This window comes from Phascolarctos cinereus, unplaced genomic scaffold (genome assembly GCF_003287225.1).
Source record: "Phascolarctos cinereus isolate Bilbo 61053 unplaced genomic scaffold, phaCin_HiC Scaffold_4;HRSCAF=312, whole genome shotgun sequence".
Lineage (NCBI taxonomy): Eukaryota > Metazoa > Chordata > Mammalia > Diprotodontia > Phascolarctidae > Phascolarctos > Phascolarctos cinereus.
Window position 1 is genome coordinate 129,802,411 of NW_027555847.1, and position 22,333 is coordinate 129,824,743.

The 22,333-nt window shown below is 36.7% G+C and overlaps 1 protein-coding gene across 1 annotated transcript in view; it reads left to right on the forward strand.

Annotated features, from left to right (window-relative positions):
• UNKL (unk like zinc finger) overlaps positions 1 to 22,333 on the forward strand; it is a 120,205-nt gene that overhangs the window by 67,983 nt on the left and 29,889 nt on the right. The window contains 2 exon segments of the mRNA XM_021006800.1: positions 1,666 to 1,728; positions 7,893 to 8,070. Coding sequence (XP_020862459.1) covers positions 1,666 to 1,728; positions 7,893 to 8,070 — 241 coding nt within the window.

A 22,333-nucleotide genomic window follows, 5' to 3' on the forward strand; every position in this document is an offset into this window, starting at 1 on the left:
TTTACTATGTATAAGTTACAATGCTAGGTATTGGGGGTACAAAGATAAATATTTCACAGACTCTGCCATATATATTTGACATTTATATAGATAGATACTAAAGGTGTTATCTCCATTTTATAGATGATGGAACAGAGGCCTAGAGACATTTTATGACATTCCAAGCATTACACAGCTATTAAATATTAGCAGTGGGATTCAAAGAATTATTGATCTGGAGCTGGAAGGGACTTGAGAGGTCATCTAGGTCAACTTCCTCATTTTACATATGAGGAAACTTAGACCCTAGAAGTAAAGTAGCTTGCTCAGGTCACATAAGGTAGCTAGTGTCAGGGCAGGAATCCATACTCAGATCCCATGACTCCAACTGCACTATGTAGTCCCTTCCAGTACTGAGGCCTGACTCATTCCAAGTCCAGCACTTAGTTACTCCTCTCTGCCACCTCTCATGTACTGCCTTATAGATTGTAAGCATTTTATAATGAATGAATAAATACAAGAAGCTTAAGTAGAATGACTTCATTGCTCTATACACAGTACTCATGAGAGGTTGATGCAGAAATAGATTTTAAAAAAAATCAACCCAGGATATTTTCTCCATGTTGATGAAGGGAATGAATGATAATGTTAACAAAATTGTTAGTACGGCTATTGAATCATCTTCCAATGAATACACTATTGTGTGCTTATAGAGGATGTAGAGCTTGTTTAGTAATAAAAACTAGCATGATCTGAATCTGCTTCTTATTTTTTTTCAAGTCAGTTTATAAATCCAACTGTACAGAAAGACCAAAGGTCTCACCAAGCCCAATCCACTTTTCCACCTACTCCACCACTATCCTGAGTGGATGGAGGTAGACGAGGAACATACACCTTTGCATACATCCATTTTACAAAACTAGGAAAGGAAGAAGCAAATGGGGAGGGGGGTGGAATGCACAAAAATAACATTAGTTAACAGGGAGAGACACTAGAAGCAAACCAAAACACAGCACAAAATTTAATGATATGGCTGCTCATCAGTTACTATTCATGCTTTTTTCTTGGGTTTGAGGAGGAAGGAGAATACAGGTCTGCTCTTCAGGCATACCAGACCAGATAAAAGATAAAAAATAGGATGGCAGAATTCTCTGTAAAGTACTGTTCCACTTAAATGTTCATTTTTATGGCAAAACACTTGGTTCTAGGCATATAATTTTATGCATGAGTACTATATTTTTATAGACTCTATAGTTTCAATATTGATATTTTCCTTCATAAAATGAGCAAGATGGTGGCTAGATCTCTACTTGGAGTAACTGCTAACTAGTATGTCTTTTAGAACACCTCTCTTACTATCTTGCCAAATTTTAATTCTTTTGAAATTGTTTTTACAGAACTTCACAGATATAGGTTGTTCATTCTCTCTTTCCTAGCTATCTCTCTAACTTAACCATCCAGCATCGTTCTGTGGGGGTTAAATTATGGTATATATCCATGTGATAGTGAAGTGGAAATATTTGAATTTAAGAAGACTGATGCATAGGCCTAAGTAATTTTCCTGTTTTAGGTGTTTATTATTATTTTATACATTCAAAACTCAACTTGGGTCAAGAGTTATTATAAATATGCTTGAAGTCAATATCCTTAATTCTCTTTTACAACTTAAATATTTCTGTGTTTTAGGCGAAACAGAGAAATTTGCCTACTGAAAATAACCAGAAAATAAGTGAACAAGACAATAAACAGGTACAGTCAATGAGACCAGTATTTTGAATTTGTTATCTTTGTGAGTAAAGTAAGCTACTTTTATTTTCCTAAAAGTATTGAAGATGCTATAGATTTTCCTTCATTATTCATCCTGCAACTTTGTAAACACTATCAGTTTGTCGTGTAGTGCTTTTGTTGTTGTAGTCTTCCTACAAGAGACTTTTTGGTGTTGAGTAGGGTTTTCATGTTTCGATAAGGTTTATACTTTGGAAGTAGTAAAAACAGACTTTAAACACAAAGAAAAACATCTCCTGTGAAATGAAGCATTCTATAGAAATCTGTCAACTTTCCTAGCCAATCTCAAATGGTTGCACATTGTATTTCTTTATCTCTGACTACTTCAGCAGTGTGCAGGCTCTCATAACTTATTTCCCTCTGTCAAGTCAATGGGACAAAATATAAATCACAAGTGGATTTTTTTCAGAATTATTCTAAATTCCATAAATACCCTTTGTCATACTTTTCCTTAGTATTCTAGTGTCTTAGTGAGCCTCTTTTTCTTAGTAACTATAAAGAAACATGTGTATACTTTAGGATTTCTGTGGTAGGTTCTTGTAGAACTGATACCTGTCAGAGACATTGGCATTTAGACACAATGTATTTTCTGCCTCTTGGCTATGGAGGTCAGTGAATGATTTTATTATTCTTTGTTAATGGAAAAAGCCAACAGAAAACCACCTCAACCAGCCAGCTCTGGAGACCCAGATGTAGCTTGTTGTAGATGCCTCAGGTTCTTCTTTCCCGACCTTGCTCCTCATTCTTCCTGTCATCAAACCTATGAGGATAGCCACTTAGGACTTTTCCTTTAAACAGGTGTCTGGAAATTTTTTCTGTTCAGGGACGTTGACTCAGAAAAAATTAGCAAAGGGGATGTAAGAGAAGAAAACTAAACTACAAATCAGGTTAGTTATATAGGAGTGGGCTTTTTTTAAAGAGACATATAAAATATTAAAATCCAGTTTTTAAAATTAAGAGCAAGGAACAGTGGCTTAAATACAACATAGGTAATAATGTTTGTCAGGTCTACATATTGATAGAGGAAGGAGAAAGGGGGGAGAGTGAAAAAATGTGTAAAAGGAGGAGATTTACAGAAGTAGAGAGAAGTTCTAAAGTATTTAAATTAGTTTTGTCACATCTTGCTTTTCACTTGGGTTGATGATTATGAGAATTATTGCCTAGTTATTGTGTTTTGGAATGTCAGTTAGAGGATTAGCTTAATCCCTCTTTACAACTCTGTAGCTGGTATTTATCCTTAGAGGTTTAGGAGCACTGTTTTGAATGGGCTAGTCATAGTAGGACCTGAGGAAATTTATTTCCTGGCACAGTTGTAGTGGCCCAGGTAAAAGCACACCCCTGGACTGGATGAAACTGAACTGAAGACTGGATCTAGCCTGTGAATCAGAGGTTCTCCATTCCTCTCCTAAGGGAAGAAGCACAGGGAACATTAAAGAACACTAAATTTCTGGATGGCAGAGACAGAAAGACTTGCTGAATGGTTTTTGATGGTTTGATTGGCCTTATTTTAGTCCAGCTATTGGAGACTTTCAGCTCATTTTTTTCTATCATCTTTTTCCTGCCCTGAAAATAAGTGATAATGGATTCTCATATAGGCCTCTATCTGAGATCCTGGGTATTATCAAGGGCATATTGGTTCACTTTAAAATTTCTGCTTTCTGGAAGCCTCAGCCAGATGGCTTTGTTTTAGAGGAGCCTTAAGAGAACTTCTCTTCAGACCCTTCTACTTCTGAGATCATTAGGTAGTTTGTTTACCTGTTACGAAAAGAAAGATTGAGGCTTCTTGGAAGAAATAGCCGTTCTTTTATAGCTGATCCTTTAGTAGGTAGTAATTGCTCCATTTTATTGTTGTTATGTTGTAGGCTAGGATTTTCTGAATGGCTTCCTCCAGAGTGGCTTTTGTTTTCATTCTAGGGCAAGTTAGTTTCAGTTACATTTGTTAAAGCTGGGACTGCAGAAGACAGGGCTCTGAATGATCAAATGATAATAAACAGTAATTCTGTTAGTAATTAATGTGGTGGTTCCTCTGTACTTCTCCATAGTTGAAGTTTGGTTGTGTGACTGCATTGGGACAAAAAGATAGATATTCACTGCAATGTGGCCCAAATCTGAGATTCCTTTTCATTCATCCCTGTATTTTCACCTTTGAACTTGTAATGAGCATTCGATACCTTTTAAAATTGGTGAGCTTGTTTAAGTGAAAAAAGAAGTAAGGTATTGTTTGGGGCTGCTTTCAGTTTAGTTCTTAACTCTTTTCTTCTTTATAGCTGAAAGGAGGCTTCTTTCTAGTGTGAGGCAATACTAGGTGGAATACATAAATTCTTCAATGAGAGAAGTATTTTTAGCACACTCAGGCTGTGCGACTGAATTATTGCTGTGATCACCTTTGACAAGAAATTACTTAGAACATTTATTCTAATAAGTTTTTGTACCTTTGTTGAATTATCACAAATTTTTCTAGGATTCCCACCATATTCTTAGAATGAAGTCAATCTCCCCTCTTATTAGTTGTGAAGAAACCAATCAGTTAAGAATTGAACAGTTTTTCTATGAAACAAAACAGACACAAACATAAATCTCCTGATAATACAAAAAAGAAGTTTAGTCACATGTCTTAGGGTATTAGGCCTGTGTTTCCTTTGCAGGTTAGCATCTATAACTTGTCATATGCTGAGATTGTCCAGATTTTGTAGAAGTGAATAGGGAGACCCCATATTTAATTAAATTAGTAGCGATATAGTAAAATGTATCTTCAGTAACAAAGGCCTGCACTGAATACTATTGTTTACTTGTAAGGTAAGGTACCACTTTAGTGCCTTGGAGAGGGGCATCTCTTTTGCCCAGTAATACTTGTATGCTTGAAGGTGAACTCTCTGGCACTATACCATGCAATCAGAGTCTTTCCACATTTCTATATAGATGTAACAACAGTATTAGATAGAAGTAGATGATTTATAATTGGAGAGGAGGCATCATTGTTTGCTGTTGAAGGCATAAGGAGCAATATGTTAGAAGGATTTGAAGGACTATAGCTTGGGCAAGAAAACACACTTGAATTCTACCATATCAAATACTCTTTATTAATGGGACTAGACCAGGTAATGGTTGGCTTAGTGAGTCTAAGTTGGCTCAATTTACTAACTTACTTGGGGTTTTGTCTTTTTTTTTCCTCACTGGGAGGGATTCCACAATTTCTCTATAGACCATTCTTTGGAGGGGAGATTTGGTATCATTATGTTAATTAAATGAGGATGAGGTAAACTTGAGGAAGTCATTAAGAAATGAGATGGGTAGTTGAGCTCTTACTGAGAATAAGAAATATTAGTTGACCAGGAAAATGTACCTTTTGAAACTTAGAGCGGTAAAATGTGGAGTTTAAGACATTTGTTGATAGTCTCCTTTGAAGGAAAGTTAATGAATTGTATCTAATTGGGCAACCTGCCCATTGGTCAATTTCCTGAAAGGTCATATCCTACTCTAACTTACATAGTCTTTCTAAGCCAGTAATGATTCATTGTAATTCATAGGTATTCGTACCACTTCTCTACAATTTGTTCACTTTAATTCTTGGTTAAGCTTGCCTCCCTCATTTTCAGTTGGGGTATGCCCCCTCCTCTACTCCTGCCTTAGTATGCTTATTCAGTAAACTTTTATTGAACACCTGCAGTGTGCAAAGCCCTCTGCTAGGCACTAAGTACTTGGTTATTTTTTATTATTTAGTATTATGTGCAGGTTCTAACTTACAGAAATCTCTCTGACACAAGAGCAAACATGGGAAGTGACTGCAGGTACTTCCTACTTATACCTTAAGTCTGCTTTATATAGTGACCCTGAACTTCCAGCTCTCCAGACCTTTGGACCAGCCTTAGTCAAAATCTAACCACTTTGAGTAATCAGGAGTCAGCCTAGAATCAGGGAACACTGTGACTCGGGTCAAAAGCACATCTTCTCCTTTAGAAAGACAAATAGTATGCATGCGTAAAATGAGAGAGTGGAACTAGATAACCTCAAAGACCTCTTACAAATCTGGCATTCTAGGATTCTTTGAGCATTGAGAAGATATTCTGCCTAGTTGTAAAGCCCATAATTAAAGATAATGTTTTTAAGGCAAGAAAGTTGTTTCCTAAATTATTAGCAATTAGAAAATGGTTATACACCTCCAGCAATCTCATGTTTTTGGCCTTGTGAGGAAGTCTTCACAATGGTGGTGCTTTCATTTTATATAGCCTCTCTCTGCTTTAAAGTGGAAGCCTTCACTTAGCCATCTTCTTGGAACAGAATGATAAATAATCAGGAAACAACTGTTGAGCATTAGCCATTTAACTGAGTAGTAGTTGTAAGTTCTGGGTAGTGAGATATGTAAATAAAGCTCTCCCAGTTTTTTGCATTTCTTTCTAGAGTTTAAGATTTTGGGAAGATAACTTAGTCATAGTATTAGAGCGGTTCTTAATATTCTAAGAAGAGTCATACACTTTCTGATTTGTTAAGCATTTACATAATGTCTGTTGTAGGTACTTCACATTATGACATGGAATTACTTATCCTGCACTTGCGTGAACGTGCACACACACATACACACAAACATATACATATACACAAAAATACCTTTGTCACAGTTCAGAGTTAACAAGTTAAAGAGTTGATATGTAAGCTGTAGTGTCAGTATTAGAATGTCTTCTGTCTTTTTAGTCCATGCCATGGATTTTCATGGGACTTGGGTATTGGAGGCAGGGAGAAGAGTGATGAAACATCTCTCCCCTGCGCCCCACCTGAGTCCTATGTATCTCATGGTCTGAAAGGAAAGACAGGAAAGGGATAAGTATTGAGTTTTAGAAAATGTTACTAATTTACCTAGCTGGAATCTTTTCATTTCACCCTTCCCATCCATGTTTGGTATGACTTTTTTTTAGCTTCAGCTAATTATTTTAGATTTGACAGATATTTAGTTTATTTAAAATTAGTGTTTGTTTTTTCCTTTCATAGACTGTTAGTGATATCAACAACAAAATTATTACCTTAGAGAACTATTTTGATCAAGTGAATAAATTGAAAGTGACACAGGGAAAGTAATTTTTATTTAAATATTTACTGATAGAGAGCCATATGGTAATAGACATGTTGTTTTAGAGACAGAAACTGTATTCTTTGCTTTACAGAGAACTATTTTTGATTTAATAAAAATCTAGTTCTTTTATAGGCATACATTTTCTATTACTACTTTCCAGAGTAGTACTTTTTTAGTTTTCAAAGTTTCCTTCTCTTTTCAGCTATGTGTGGAGAAGCTCCATTTTTTAATCCCCATGTTCTTTTAATTGAAATTGTGCCGGTACATACCCATTATTAGGTAGTATGGTTTGCCTTGGCCCTTTCGCACTCGTTAATGATAATTGAACTTGTCCCGATTTTCACTTTCCTCAGGTAGTTGAAGAATGAACTTTTCTTAATTCCCTTTGGGAAAAAGAGGAAAATAATATAATAATTCTCAGAAGTTATAGATGTTTTACTATACACTCATATATACACACAACAGAAGTAGCCATCCAAATACAAATTTCCAAGAGGTTGGATAGAACTTTGGATCTTTTTTCCTTTTTTTTTTTGGTCAGGAAGGGATGAAGCTATGATGGGGAGCATTATCTTTTGTGTCTTAAGATATATGTAGACAGGCATACAGGAAAATACTTGAAAGCGTGTTCAGTCTTCCCAACCTGGCTGCCACATCTTTCTTCACCAGCTAAATCCACTGTGTTTGTTTATGCTGGTATGTTCCTGTTTCTTAAAAGGAATTTTTTATGGAAAATCAGATTGTGTCTGTCAAATCTGGAAGGTCACACTTTCTAGATGTATTTGGTAATGCATTTTAGCAATAAGTAGCTTCTGATTTTGGTTGTCATATTTGTCATAATTGAATTGGACTTTTTAAAATATAATTTGGAACAATTGGAAAAGTTAACTTTCCTTGGTCCTTTGGTTTGGAACAGAATACACACAAACACATGAAATCCATAATACATCCAACATTTGCTTAATTATCCCACATCCTCTCCCAATTAATTGTATTTAATGTCACTTTAATATTTTTCTGTCAAAAATACATTTGCTTATTTTATTTATATATTTTTAAACAGAACCACCTCAGTGTGTTTGCAGTGGTTAACCCACTTGCTTCAAGTATAACCTCCAGTATAACTTCTAGTCTGGCTTCCAGTATTGGATCAGGTAGTTCATCCCCTACAACTCTATCAGCTATCAATGCCAAAGCTCTCCCGTTCTACCCTCCGAGTAATACAGTTGAATCAGTAATAGGTAAGTCTAAGTGTTTCCTCTTTTTTTTCTTTTTGCATTTATGTTACAGCTTTTCAGGATTATTCTCTTTTGATAAATATTCTGGAAATGCTCACTGAAAAATAATTTGCATTTTTTTTTCACATCTGTCGATTTTGATCACATGAAGTTAAAAGCAGTACCTGGCTTAACCTCACCATAAGGTTAAAAAATGTATTTCTACCACCATTTAGTCCTTTTTAAATCTTCCCTCTAATATAATCCCCTCCTAACTATAAGGGCCATATTAGACAATAAATGAGAAAACTCATAACTGCTAAATGTATATGATTTCAGTGTAGTTCATTTGTGATCATCAGTCTCAAACTGACCTGTATAAGATCAGCTGAAGGTGATCTCTTTTGGCCTTTTGGAGAGGGATTCAGTGTATAGTAAGGAGTATTTTGTCATTTCTAGCACTGGCGAGTTCTCTGGTCCCACATTTTCACTGGGGTAGGGAAAGATGGTAGTAGGATAGGAAAAGAAGTGAGAGTGGCTAAACATCAGATTAAATTCCCGGAGTTAACCTAACGGAGACTGGTCTTGACGCTCCCTTGGCAGCACAGACACAGCTCGTCTGTGCTGAAAACAATGTTTAGCTTGTCTTATTCCTCTTTAACTTGTCCTGAATATTTTCTTGTCTAAGATTTGAAAAATAGAATTACCACCCTGCATCTCTATGAACAGGTCTAGCAGTAGAACTGAGCCTGGTGGCAGGTAGGTTTTTGTTTTTGTTTTTTTACAAGGAAGAAACTGTAATTTAGACATTTACTGTCCACAGGTATAGAATGAAAAGTGGAACCTTTTCACACCTTGGAGATGTAGAAACTGAACAGTTCTATCTAGTAGTAGTATGCCCTGTTATTTGTATACCACTTTACAATTTAAAGAGCCCTTCGGCTCATGCAGTCCTAACAACAGTCTGATATTACCTTGAATTTTACAAAGGAGGAAACTGAACATCAGAGAGATTAGGTGATATGCCCACTAAGTGGCAGAGCCAGAGCTAGGACCAAATTCTCTTTGGTCCCAGCTTAGTTCTTTGTACTGTAAAATTACATTTCCCTGCTTAAACCAGTCTTATCTAGATTAGAAGATATCTTGGTGAACCATTAATTCAGCTAACACATTTTTAGGTACCTACTCAGTGCAAAGCATTGTTCTGGTTGCTAGAAGTATAAGGAGAATTAAGACAAAATAGTTATACTGTTTTCTAGAGTATTCTGATTGGTTTAAAATGGCCTTGAAAATTATAGAATAATTACCAGCTCACAGAAATTATCATAAACTTTTCCCTTCTGAAGTATGCAGATAATAGACTATTTTAAAATAGCTCTTTCATTGAATATATTTTTCACACTGTGGATTGGTGACATTTTGAAAGACTGGTTGAATAGAATGTCAGAAATGTGTCTACAGTATTTAGTTTTTTCATCATTGCTTACTCTTAGATGGGAGAGGACATTCACATTCTAATAACATGCTTTCTTCTAATGTAGTCAGTTTGTCTAGAACATATTTTTATGTTTGTTTTGTAAGTTCTTTATGAAGTACTTCACCACGCGTTACTCTTGAGTTTTTGATGAAATGTTTGGGCATAATTAGTCTAAAATAAGTATTTTTCTTGACTTATTCTGGTTTTATTTTTAAAATATGTATTATCGAGAAATACAAGTTTTATTTGGGGAGGGATCATGGAGAGATGTCTTTAAATATTTGTCTCTGTTTCCATGGTCACCTGACTCTTTGCTAGTTAAGTCTTTGTATGGAAAATTGTACTCAAACTATTCCTATTTCCTTTTGGCCTTCCATTGTTAAGGGAAATCTAAGATGTAACTACTTGTGAAAATTCCTCTGAGAAGAATATAATAGCACATTGAATTTCTCTTTTAAGACTTAGAACCTTCTTACATATACTATTCACATTCTCATAGGAAAGTTGAAAATTCCATGTTTTTCAATAAGAATTGTTGCTTAAAGCCAAAATTTTAAGCAAATGAAGGACAGTTTATCTTTGTCATTTGTACTTGAAATTTAGAAGGAGAGGACAGTACTTATTAAAGAACCTTATTGGCCTCTTTATATGAAGATTCACTCTTTACAGAAGATGGGAATCTTAAATGGGGGACTGTCATGTGAAAATCTTTGATCTTAATAATTCTGTCCCATCTTGAGGACTCTTTGTAGGACAGAGCATTTGCATAGAGTACATCTAAAAAGAAGCAGATCACTGCCCTGGGAAAACTTGCATTTGTGGCTTGGAATTGTTGACTTTGTTCTCTAGAAGTCAGGACAAAACCGTGTCTGGGAATGTATTAACACTTGTGTTTTCAATAGTCCATATTTCATTTACATAAACATCTTGCATAGAGTTTCCTTTGACAGCTAATTTAATTGCAAAATAGAACTAGAGTTGTACAAGTTTTACAGCTTATGTGAAGTAAAAATTCATTTCATACTTCATAATATAACTGGTTTGTTATTTGAAATTGTCTACATTTTCCCTTTTTCAATAAGGTTTTCATTCAAAAGTACAAGAATGATTCACCACCCCTCATACATATGCATACACACAAACTAATCCTGTACATTGACTAGTTGAGTTCATAGGATTTTAAATATGTGATTATAGGTTTAGAGCTGGAAGGGGCCATCAAGTCCAACCTCCTCAGTTTATAGATTTCAGTTAGTGAGGCTCCAAGGGGTTATATGACTTGTCCATGGCAGTTCTCATCCTTCCTCTTATAATCCTTCAAGGCTCGGCTGAAACTTCCTCTGTGAAACTGTTGAGGTTTAGAGAGTTAGGGGTACTGGGACCCCAAAATCACAATAAATTCAACCCAAGCCTTCTTTCAGCCAAAGACAAGGTTTATTGAAAATTAGCCATATTGGCCAGACTCTTCAGTCATCTAAAGATGACTCTCGTAAAGACAAGTGGGCATGAGGAAGTCTCAGCCCCTAAATGGCAGCCAGGTTGGATCTTATATACAGAAAGACTGTGGGAGAGATCTAGGAGTGGCCAAGTAGTTTGGGGTGACTGGAGGAGGGGTCTGGGAGAAGGGGTATCTTGATGGGAGTGGCTAGTAAACTGGAGTGACTGGAAGAATGGTCTAGGGAGGATCTTGATGGGAGTGACTGGGAAGTTGAATAGGATCTAGATAGGATGTAGGATGGGAAGTGACTGGGGGCCTGGCAGATGAGACAATAGAGGGCTAGGCTCAATTAGGGTAACAGAGAATTGGGAGATTGGGTATTGGCTATAAGGAAAGGCCAATTGATAGGACTATAGCTTCAGGCAACCACTGGAGTGTTCGAGGAAAGTTCAAGGAGGGATTTTTGGGGCCCATCTTGGGCCGTACCCCATCATTCCCCCCTCAAACAAATCGGACCCAAATTCTTTTGGGGTAAGGGGTACAGGTCTCAATTTAGGCCTGTACCCTGTCAAAACCTTCCTTTATCCCTTCTGAAAGTTCATTCTCCTTTGAACTCCTATAGCACTACATCCCCTTGATGATGAGGATCATATCTTTTATTTTGTATATCCTCAACATCCAGTGCACCTTTGTACATAGCGGCAGCTGAAAAATTGGAATTGGCTCCACTTTATCTTTTTCTTTGCTAATCATTACTTGGTTTTAAAGCCAATTCTAGCTCAAACAATTTTACTCGATCACTTTGAGTTTTATCTTTTAATAGGCTTAGCTAAATAGACATTCTTATAAAAACTTATAGGTAAATTTTGCTTAGGAACTAGTGTTGTCTTAGAAAAATAACCTTTTTCCTCCTTCGTCTTCCCAAGAATGGTAAATTTAGCAATTCTATATAGTCTGTGTTTTTGTTAGAATATTTCCATTTAAGTTCAAACAATGCTTCTATGTAGTTGTATCCAGAAAAGACTAATGGCAGTTTATGAAGAGCTAACAAGTGTATAGCTAATAAACTTTTCCTCATATTTTATGTACCACAAAAATATAGTCTAGAAAGTATAGAATAGAGGCATTTCTAGAATTAGTCTGCATTTCTTTGGATAGATACTTTTTTTTTAAGGCAGTTGGGGTTAAGTGACTTGCTCAGGGTCACACAGCTAATAAGTGTCAAGTGTTTGGTCTGAGGCCAGATTTGAACTTGGGTACTTTTGACTTCAGGGCCAGTGCTCTATCCACCGCGCCACCTAGCTGCCCCCTGGATAGATGAAATTGAGGATCACTTGATAAATTTATTTTCTTGTGCTATATATTTCAAACAAATCACTGAATAAAATAGCAGTATAATAATATGCAAAGTTCATTAACAAGGAAGAAAACTAGAACCCTGAAGCTTTCAGTCTATTTCTAACCTGTAGTTACTGTTTAAAAGTGCCAAACTAATGTACAAAATGTATTGGTAAAGGAATCGGATTTTGAGGTGGCATGAAAAGTACCATAAATGATTCACCAGAGGCCTGATCTGTGATGAATGTGGAGTTGGGAAGAGGAGAGAGCCAATGGAAAGGATGATGGTAGAGACAGCCCCATTAATAATAACATCTGCATTGATCATTCATTGGCAGTTAGTAGAATGGGATAGAGTTCAAATTGTTGCTTAGAAAATAGATATGAGGGGCAGCTAGGTGACGCAGTATATAGAGCTCTGGCCCTGAAGTCAGGAGGACCTGAGTTCAAATTCGGCCTCAGACCAAACACTTTGACACTTACTAGCTGTGTGACCCTGGGCAAGTCACTTAACCCCAATTGCCTTTAAAAAAAAAAGGTATGGGGGCAGCTAGGTGGCACAGTGGATAGAGCTCTGGCCTTGCAGTCAGGAGGATCTGAGTTTAAATCAGGCCTCAGACACTTGACTGACACTTACTAGCTGTGTGACCCTGGGCAAGTCACTTAACCCCAACTGCCTCACCAAAAAGCAAAAGGAGAGAGAAAAGAAAATAAGTGTAGAGGAATATACATTGTTGACAAGGGACCCGAAGTTGGGCTTGGAGAAAGATTTGTGAGGTAATTCTTCATATGGAAAAAAAACAAGACAGCAACACTGACTTATGGTTGGTAGTAAGATTCTCCAAAGGAAAAAGTACTTGGGAAACCAGCTTGAGACTATTCTCCCTGAAAGAGATGAAGTTTTTGTAAGACTTGCTAAGGAAGATGTTGAACAAAGGGAAAAGGTAAGTTTAAAAGCAGGCAAGGCTAGGTGGCACAATGCATAGAGTGCTGGTCCTGGAGTCAGGAAGACCAAGTTCACATCTAGCCTCAGACACTTACTAGCTGTGTGACCCTAGGCAAGTCACTAACCCCTGTTAGCCTTAGTTTCCTCACCTGTGAAATGAGCTGGAGAAGGAAATGACAAACCACTCCAGAATCTCTGCCAATAAAACCCCAAATGGAGTCACAAAGAGTCAGACAAAGCCGAAATGCCAGTTTTGGGTGAGACCCCACCCAATTAGGAGACCTAATTTCACTTTAGAATATTAACAAAATCCAGTTTGGGGGAGCCCTTACTCTAAGGGGAGGAACCTTCATTAGAGTTTAGAGTGACCCAGCTTATGAAGGAGAAAACTAACCAGATTGCTGAAGGCTGCTGAGGCTCATGATGAGCTGGAGGAGCTGAAGACTTAGGCCACTTCCTCATTAAATGTCCCCCAATCAAGGTGGAGTTTCACTTGTCAGGGGAATTCCCTTTCAGAAGGTATTTAAGGCATCTCGGGGTCTCCCTTGATTGCTGGTTAGCCTCATTAATAAATTGATTATTAATTACCCAGAAACTCTGTGTCTAGGAGTTTTTCCTTCGTCCCAATGGTTGAACCTTTAGATTAATTGGCAGAATAGTCATTTATTACATATGCAAGGCACTGTGGATATAAAGGCAAAAATGGAATTGTCCCTGCCTTTTAAGAGCTTGCTTCTATTTTGCTTGGGGCTGTGAGTGGCATACAGCTTAAATACAGATAAGTAAGTGGGTAATTTGAGGAGGGAAAGGGCAATTAACAATTAGGTAAGTTAGGAAAAGCTTCATAGAGGAGATTGACACCTAAGTGAAAACATGGAACACTTCATGAATTTGTTTTTCTTTTTTTTCCCCTTAGATAACAAACTTCTCTTTATTTTAACCTTTTACTTCTTTTTTTAAAATTAATTTATTTTGATTTACCAACAATCACTTCCATATGCTTTTCAGTTTAAAATTTTTCTCCCCCTTCTTTCTTCCCCACCACCCTCCCTAAGACGGTGCACAATCTGATATAGGCTATACATATACATTCCTATTAAACATATTTTCATATCAGTGATGTTGTGAGTAAGAATTAGAACCAATAGGAGGAACCACCAGAAAGAGGAAACAAAACTCAGAAGAAAAGAAAAATAGAAAATGGTATGCTTCAATCTGCAATGAATTTGATTTTCATTGAAAACAGTAGTGGCATCTAGGAATTCAGGCCACAATCTCAGGTGTAGAGGAAGAAGCTTACTTGCTCCCTGGAATGATTGTATTCATGTTTGGGTAACCCTTTGGGTAATTGCAAGAGTCCTAAACTGAGGAAGTGAAATATTGTTCTAGCTCTTATGAAAGTGAGACTGGCAAAAATTCCCAAATTTTGAAAAGACTGAAGTTCAGTTCCCTTTGTGACCCTTATAAGCTGTATGATCAGGTAAAGTCACCTCACCTTTCTGAGCCTCCGTTTTCTCATATGTAAAATAGGGATAATAGTACTCTTACTATCTACCTCACAGAGATGTTGTAGGGCTTAATGCATGTAAAGTGCTTCACAGACTTTAAAAAGTGTTATATAAATATGCACATGAAACAACTAGAGGGTAATGTAAGGTAACAGAATATATGCTAACTAATGTGCTAGTACAATAGAAATTCAAAGAAAAATATCGGTGTGGCCTTGAATGGTTTGGAAAGACTACTTTTAAGATTTGGGACTTGACCTAGGTTTTTAAAGTAATATAGAATTTGAATTGGTAGAGGGGAGGATTTGGATTGGCAGATAAGGTCCAGTAGATGGGGCCAATTGCTGGTGGCACTTAACCAGGTTGAGGAATGTAGAGTTGATAGGGGACTTTTATAAATTTATGAGGAAGAGATGATATAAGATAAGTTTTAGGAAGAGCAGTGGTACATAAGGTATATCCTTCTTTTCTTCCTTTTGTTATATTATTTTCTGTCTCATCATATTTATTCCCTTTGAGAGGTCATCCATTTCATGACCATCAACCACTTCTTCTGTGTTAATGACTTTTACATCCAGAGGTTTAATGGTGCGTAAATCACTTCCCTTCTCTCGGCCTCAGTTGTCTGACCTATAAAATAAGGGCTTTGGACTATGATGTCTAGGACTCTTTATAGCACTAACATTTGGTTTTCATTGTATTAGTGACAGAGACATCCAAGTAGAAAAGTCCTTTAGGCAATTGAAAATATGGAATTGGAACTTAGTTGATAAGTTGGAGATAGCAGTTATTTAAAATATCAGTTCAGAGGATGTGGTTGAAGTTACAATGGTGGGTGAGCAGCACTTCAGTAACAGAAGGCCACATAGTTGGAAGGAAAAGCCAGAGAAGGTGCTATCAGAGGAATAGAAGATCTCAGGAAAGTAAAATCTCATAAAAACCAAAGGAACACAGTCTGGAGAAGCCTCCGCAGTTGTCACCAGTGTCATAGGCAGTAGTGGCAATCAAACGTAAGGATTTAAATGAGAATTTTTAGTTTTGTCTAGAAAAGAGTTACTCATCTTGGAGAGAACACTGTCAATGGAGTGGAAGAGTTAGGAATCAAAACCATAAGGAATCTAGGAGAGAATAAATAGTTAGGAATTGCAAAGAAGATATATAAACCATTTGAAGAATGGGAAAAAGGAATAGGGGTAGTAGGTGACATACGTAAAGGGAAGGGCAGAAGGTATCAGTTGAAGAATTTTTTAGGGTTCTAGAGACTCAAGATTACCTGAAGACTGAACAGAAGGAGTCAGTGGAGTAGAGATTTTTGTTCTTCTGGATAATCTTCAGTTTAGAGTAGCTCATGGTTTTCTTATGAAAATGTGGCTTGCACATATTTGATAAGCATTTGAATTGAATGCTGTAATACTGCTTTAGTACTTGAAGGATTTATAATTTTATAAATGTGGATATGCTGTCTCTTGACACATTGTGACCCCTCCACAATTCAGTAGCTGAAAACTTTAATGATTGCCTAGTGCTTCCTATAAACTATGTCTCTTGAGCCTCACAAAAGCTCTATGAGGTAAATGCTATTATTATAACCATTTTATAGATCAGAAAACAGGCTGAGAGAGGGTGAGGGACCAGAGTCACAAAGCCAATAAGTATCTGAGGTAGAATTCAAACCTGGTTCTTATAGAATCTGAGTTTAACATTTTTTCTAGACCTTTTGTACTTGTTGACTGACTATTCCAAGAGTTACTGTGGCCAGGGATTCATCACCCTTATGCCAGCATGGTGATGAACCTCTCTGAACTTGCTAGCTTTGGACAATTGGCACAGTCTCTCACTGGGCCTTTTCTTGAAGATTTTCCAGCTCAGTAGAATCTGCCTGAGTCTGCACTCTTCTGGCATAGCCTTCTAGAACTTGGGGTATTAAAAGATGACTTTAGTGGAAAGTATTAATACTACCAGAAATAAAATGGTAGCTGATTATTTTCAAAATCACAAGAATCGACATTTGCAATTGAGTCTATTAAAATATCTCCCAAAGCTGTTATTCACTTTTGCATGTATTTGTCTGCCTAACATAAGTCATGTAGTTTTGTTTGAATATTGGTCTTATTGCTTTGTATTATGTTGTTATGTCTCAGAGTTAATATGGTAGATTCTCTCAGCATGAGCCATGTATAAAAGTTCCATGATGCAACCAGTGTATTTGAATTCATTGGCAGAGGGCTGTGCCTCCAGTCATGTGATCGGGGGTTGCTGTGATTAGCTGGTACGTTTGCAGGATTCTATGTTTAAATTGGTGTGTAGAGGAGGAGGAGAGGCTGCAGACAGTGAGTCAGCAGTTAGGGCTGGTAAGCTTTCTTAATTTCTTTTAACAAACTAATTCAAAGATTTTATCAAGTAAATGTTTTTTAATGTAATTTGCCCTTCAGTAATCTGCTGTGTTGATTTCTAATATGCTATAGAATATCACATTGATTTTAAAATATACTTAGAAGGTGGATTTTTTTTCTATGTTCAGAGCTTTTTTTAAAAAAAAATTTGTAATTGAAACCTTGTGAAAGATCTGACTTGGTGATTTTAATTGTGATTTAAATGTATAAAGAAGGCAAACCTTAACTGGATATGCTCCATTGCAGTCTATGGATTGGAGCATTGCTATGATGTTAGCAAACAATTATACTCAAGCTGTACATCTCAGTATTAGCTTAATAAGATGGTTAAGTCTGAAGATAACATTTTAGATACCAGAGTAACAAAGCAATGTTTAAATAGCTTTGGGTCTGTATGAAACCTTTTTCAATTTTATTTAGAGGCAAAAGTCACACTGTATGAAAACACTTATTTTAAAAATAAACTATTAATTTGTCCCTAATAGGAAGTTGCCTGATTTCTGTGGTGCCATGAACAGAATTGCTGTAGACTAGGCAGCTATAAGGTTTTGTTCCTTTCTGCTGCCATGACAGCATTTACATTAACTGACAAAGGTCTTACTCCTTGCTTGTCAGAATTATGTTGTCAGTTGTTTAGAGCAGTACTTAGCCTGGGTGTATTAGTGCTGTGGAGACAAAGGGCTGCATGTATACTGTTTAAGGTCAGTAAATTTCTGGGGCATAAGACACTGTACTTACTTACAGGGTTTGGGGACTAGATATAGCACAGTTCCAGACTGACCATTGATATGCACGGTTTTGTTCATAGGCTAAAAAAAAAATCTCATAGTTAATATATTTTAAATAGGTAAATGCTTCTTCCTCCCCATAAGGTATTAGAGATTGGAGCTCTTCTCCCTCTTGTGTTGATTCAGAAGTTACTTTTTTTTTTTTAAGTGTCTGTTTCAGGCGATTATGAACTCTTATACAATTTAAACAAGTTTGAATAGCCAAGTTGTTAACCTTTGACAACTCTGATGACCTATGTTTAGCATTAAGGCTTGAAGTTTGTATCCATGTTATATAATGATATGAAAGGTCTCCATGAGGCTGACTTAGATATGAAGTGCTTGGAACACGACTTGATAAATTGCAACTTCATTTTCATTTATAAGCTTATTTATCTAAAGAGAGTAGATTACTGTTTGTGTTCTTTATGCGTAAAATACTTGCTCATCAGTACCAGTCTTTTCCCCCTTCAAATATTGTCAGCTTCACCTGTTTGTATTGAGTGTGTGTTCTCCAGAGTGCCCCCCATGGATTACAGTGGGATTTAAGGTTGTTGAAGAGCCAGCCATGCGCCTCCAGGCAACAGTGTGTGCCAGCTGTATTACTCAGCACTTCCTGGCTGGTTTTCATTCATGTTGAAAAGGGTTTCTTGGTTGTTTTTTAAGATTTTTATAGTTTTAATGTCATTTTGACTCCTGAGACTTTCTCTTCGGCATGGTTTCACCTGTTCTGAAAGATTGCGTTTTTAAAATTGAGCGGACCTACCATTTACATTTAATAAAATATTTGAAACAATTTGGGTTCTGGCCATAAAAAAAAATGAAGCCTAATAAAAATTCAGTTCAATTCAACAGCAATTTATTAACTGTCTACAGTGTACTAGGAAGTATTCAGGGCACTAGGAACATACATACAAAAATGGAAACAGCCCCTGTTCTCAAGAAGCTTGCATTCTACTGGTAGAGAAGTAACATGAACAAAGAAATGTAAATTTAAAGTGTGCATGTAAAGTAATTTGGGGGAGAAATGTTCCCCTAACAATTAGCCATGTCTAAGAAGACCTGGAAGGTCCTTTTTTAGGATGTGACACTTGAGCTGAGCCTTGGCAGGAGCTAGGGATTCTAAGAGGTGGAAGGAAGGGAAGGAGGGAGGGAAATAGGGAAGGATTAAAAACTAAATAATATGAATGAGGAGAATGACACTTTCTAGGATAAGCAGTAAATTAAACATTTCCGGATTAGCATTCATTATGCTTAGTTAGGCATGGTACAATATTTCTTCCATGGCAGTGGGCCAGTAGTGCCTCAGCAGTCCTGTGGTTTATCTAAGAAAGTATGTGCATTTCCTGAAGTGATAACTCTAGAATGAGTAGGCTTAGTTTACTCATAGTGAGATGCTTTCTTCTGCTATAGCAATTCAGTTTCCTCTGGAGGTAAAATGTAAAAATTGGTCATTTGGGTGTGGGAGTCCTAATTTAATGTGCTTCTGAAAGCCTCTCCCCTGTTCAGGTTGACCTCCGGATAACCCAGTGAACTTCAGAGGGAAAACTGGTTGATCTGTCTAGCTTAGGTTGAATGAAAAGATTCAGAGATTGCTACCCCAAGTAATTTTAAGATAAAAGTGTTTATTCAGTTTGTCTACTGAAAGATAATTGGAAACATAAAATTTTCATCACCTATATTTATTAAATGGCCAACATTTTTGGAAAAGTGTTATACCTAGAAGAAACAGCCAAGGCCTTAGATCTTTTTAAGTTTTCTTGATGCTTTTTTCTTTCCTACGCCACTGCCATTTCCCAGTGACTCCTCTGCCCTTCACCAATACAACCCTACCTTCTAACAAAGAAGTACAGCTAAGTAAAACAAACTGAAATATTGAGCTTTCTATTTTAAAAGATTTGTGCACATTCTTTCTGCTGTCAGTTCTGGATTTTTGTGTATTGATTTAATGAATGTCATAGATAAAGCAAACAATTATAAAGCATTTAACTACTAGCAATGAATAAAGTGTATATGATTAGCCTTTCCCTAGCCAGAAGCCTGGTGAGTTGAAACAAATTCAAGGCACTAACACGTGCCTCATTGCCAGGTTTTACTTCCTGTTCCAATTCCTTTTATAACTCCAGAGTTTTCATTAAATTCCTCATTCAGCTTGACACATAGACCAACCATCAAATAAGATTCACTATTACAATGGAGTCTAAATAGAAATTGGAATGATAAGCAATCCAAACTGGAGGCTGCACAATGCAGAGTAAATGTCTCACCTTGGGAAGTTGGACAAATAGTATCTGCTTGTACACAAGAAAACACGAATTTGTGTGTGTCTATTTCAGAAGCTAGTGTTGCTATGTTGTTCAGTCGCAGCTAAAAACCCAAATGGGAGACCTTAAATTTCTTACTTCATTGTCATCTGTTAGAAGCACTTCTTCCTGATTCGCCGCTGTGACCCTGCCTCGGGTGGGTAGATGAGGTCAATAGACCTGGTTCCAGTATGGCTTTCTTGTGTTGTTGAAATGTTTAGCCAGAACTCAGCCAGCTTGTTGCAGCATGCCAGCATTTCCTCTTCCTGCCTGCCAGACCTCAATGACTGTGTTATATATACAAAATTAGTCTTTTACTTTTTCCCTGAAGGCATTGTTCTGTCTACTTTGATTATGATTTCTGTGTCCTCTTTCTGTTTTAAGCTAATCATGTAGCAATTACATTGGTAATCTTTTGATTTTCTACCCTCAAATGAACAGCCCTGTGAAATGGTGGGCATGGCTTCAATCTTGATTACTGTATTTCATTGCTACTCAACCTAGCTTGCCTTTTGGTGTCAAGTTAAGTGTACAAGTCTCTCTAAAGCTGTTGATTAAGAAGGTGAAAGTGATTATTTGACACTCTTGACCTATTTTACATGCTGGACTATAGCATTGTGTTTTAAGGGCATCTTTAGAAGTATGAAGTATTTAGGCAAAAGTCAAAGCACATAGTCACATTTAGTATTAGCTTATCTTTTTTTTCCTCACGCAATTGGGGTTAAGTGACTTGCCTATGGTCACACAGCTAGTAAGTATCAAATGTTTGGTCTGAGGTTGAATTTGAACTCAGGTCCTCCTGACTTCAGGACCAGTGCTCTATCCACTGTGCCACCTAGCCTGCCCCCTAGCTTATCTTTATTATCCAGTCTATATGTAACCATTCAGTTATGAATTGTTTAAGTAGAACAAAGTCTTAATTTTTCCTTATTCGCTAAAGTACTTGAAAATGTCTAAACAGCCTTCTAATTGTTGAATCACCAAATATGAAATATGTCAAAGTTCCCTACTTCAAAAAAAGAAACAAAAACAAAACCCATACATTCAAAGAAATTTATCTTGATGAGTCAGTGGAAACTAGGAGGTTGAAAAGTCGATTGTAATCTAGAATTATCAGGAAATAAGTTTGAAAAATATATTCTTAGAAAACTGAAAAATTTTTATATTTTCTCCTCTGAAAAGATGAACTGTGTATGACTCATCATTTTAACACAGCATTTGAAAAGCATGTAAATAGATCGTTGTAACAGACCACAACATATTCTAGGATACCTGAAAAACAAGACAAAAATAGAAGTGTTACCTACCCTCTTGGAATTCAGTCAATCAACAGATACTTACTGAGTATCCATTCAGTTTGTAAATCTAGTCTGTCTGTCCCTCTCATTGTCTTATCTTTCCCTCTCTTTTCTCTCTCATTCTGTCTTCTCCCTCTCATTCTCTTTTTTCTCCTCATTCTGTCATAGATCTGGTAAATCTAGACTGGATTAATAAAGATAAGCTAATATTAAATATGGCTGTGTTGCTTTGACTTTTGCCTAAATACTTCACACTTCTAAAGATTCAGTTTGTGACATTGTTTTAGGTGGTATGGGAAATAAAGATGAAAGGTTCCTCATCTGGAAATGGAAGGGTTAGACGAATTGGCCTCTGGAGTCCTTTCCAACACTTAATCTGTGGTCCTATGTATATGGTCTTTATCCTCAAAGGGCTTACACAGTCTGTTTGGGAAAATAAAACTCATGCATAGGAAATAAGATGAATAACTAGAAGACATCATATAAGTTTATTAAATAGTACAAATTATCATTGCTGTACGAGTTCAGAGGAACTGAATAAATGCTTGTTGATTGAAGGGAAGATAAATAACTACTGAAATAGTTAAGGAAGACTTCTGAAAGAGATGGAACTTGAAGAACTAGCAGAATTTAGCCACAGAATATTCCAGGTGATGGGAACATCATCAGCAACTTCTCATGGGACAGAGAGAATACTGGCCTTTCTGTAATAGAGTACTCTGCAGGATATTGAGAGGAAAATAAAAACCAAAGTGAAACTGATTCGTGGAGATCATTACACACCAGGTAGAGGAATGTAAGACTCAATGTGCTAAGTAG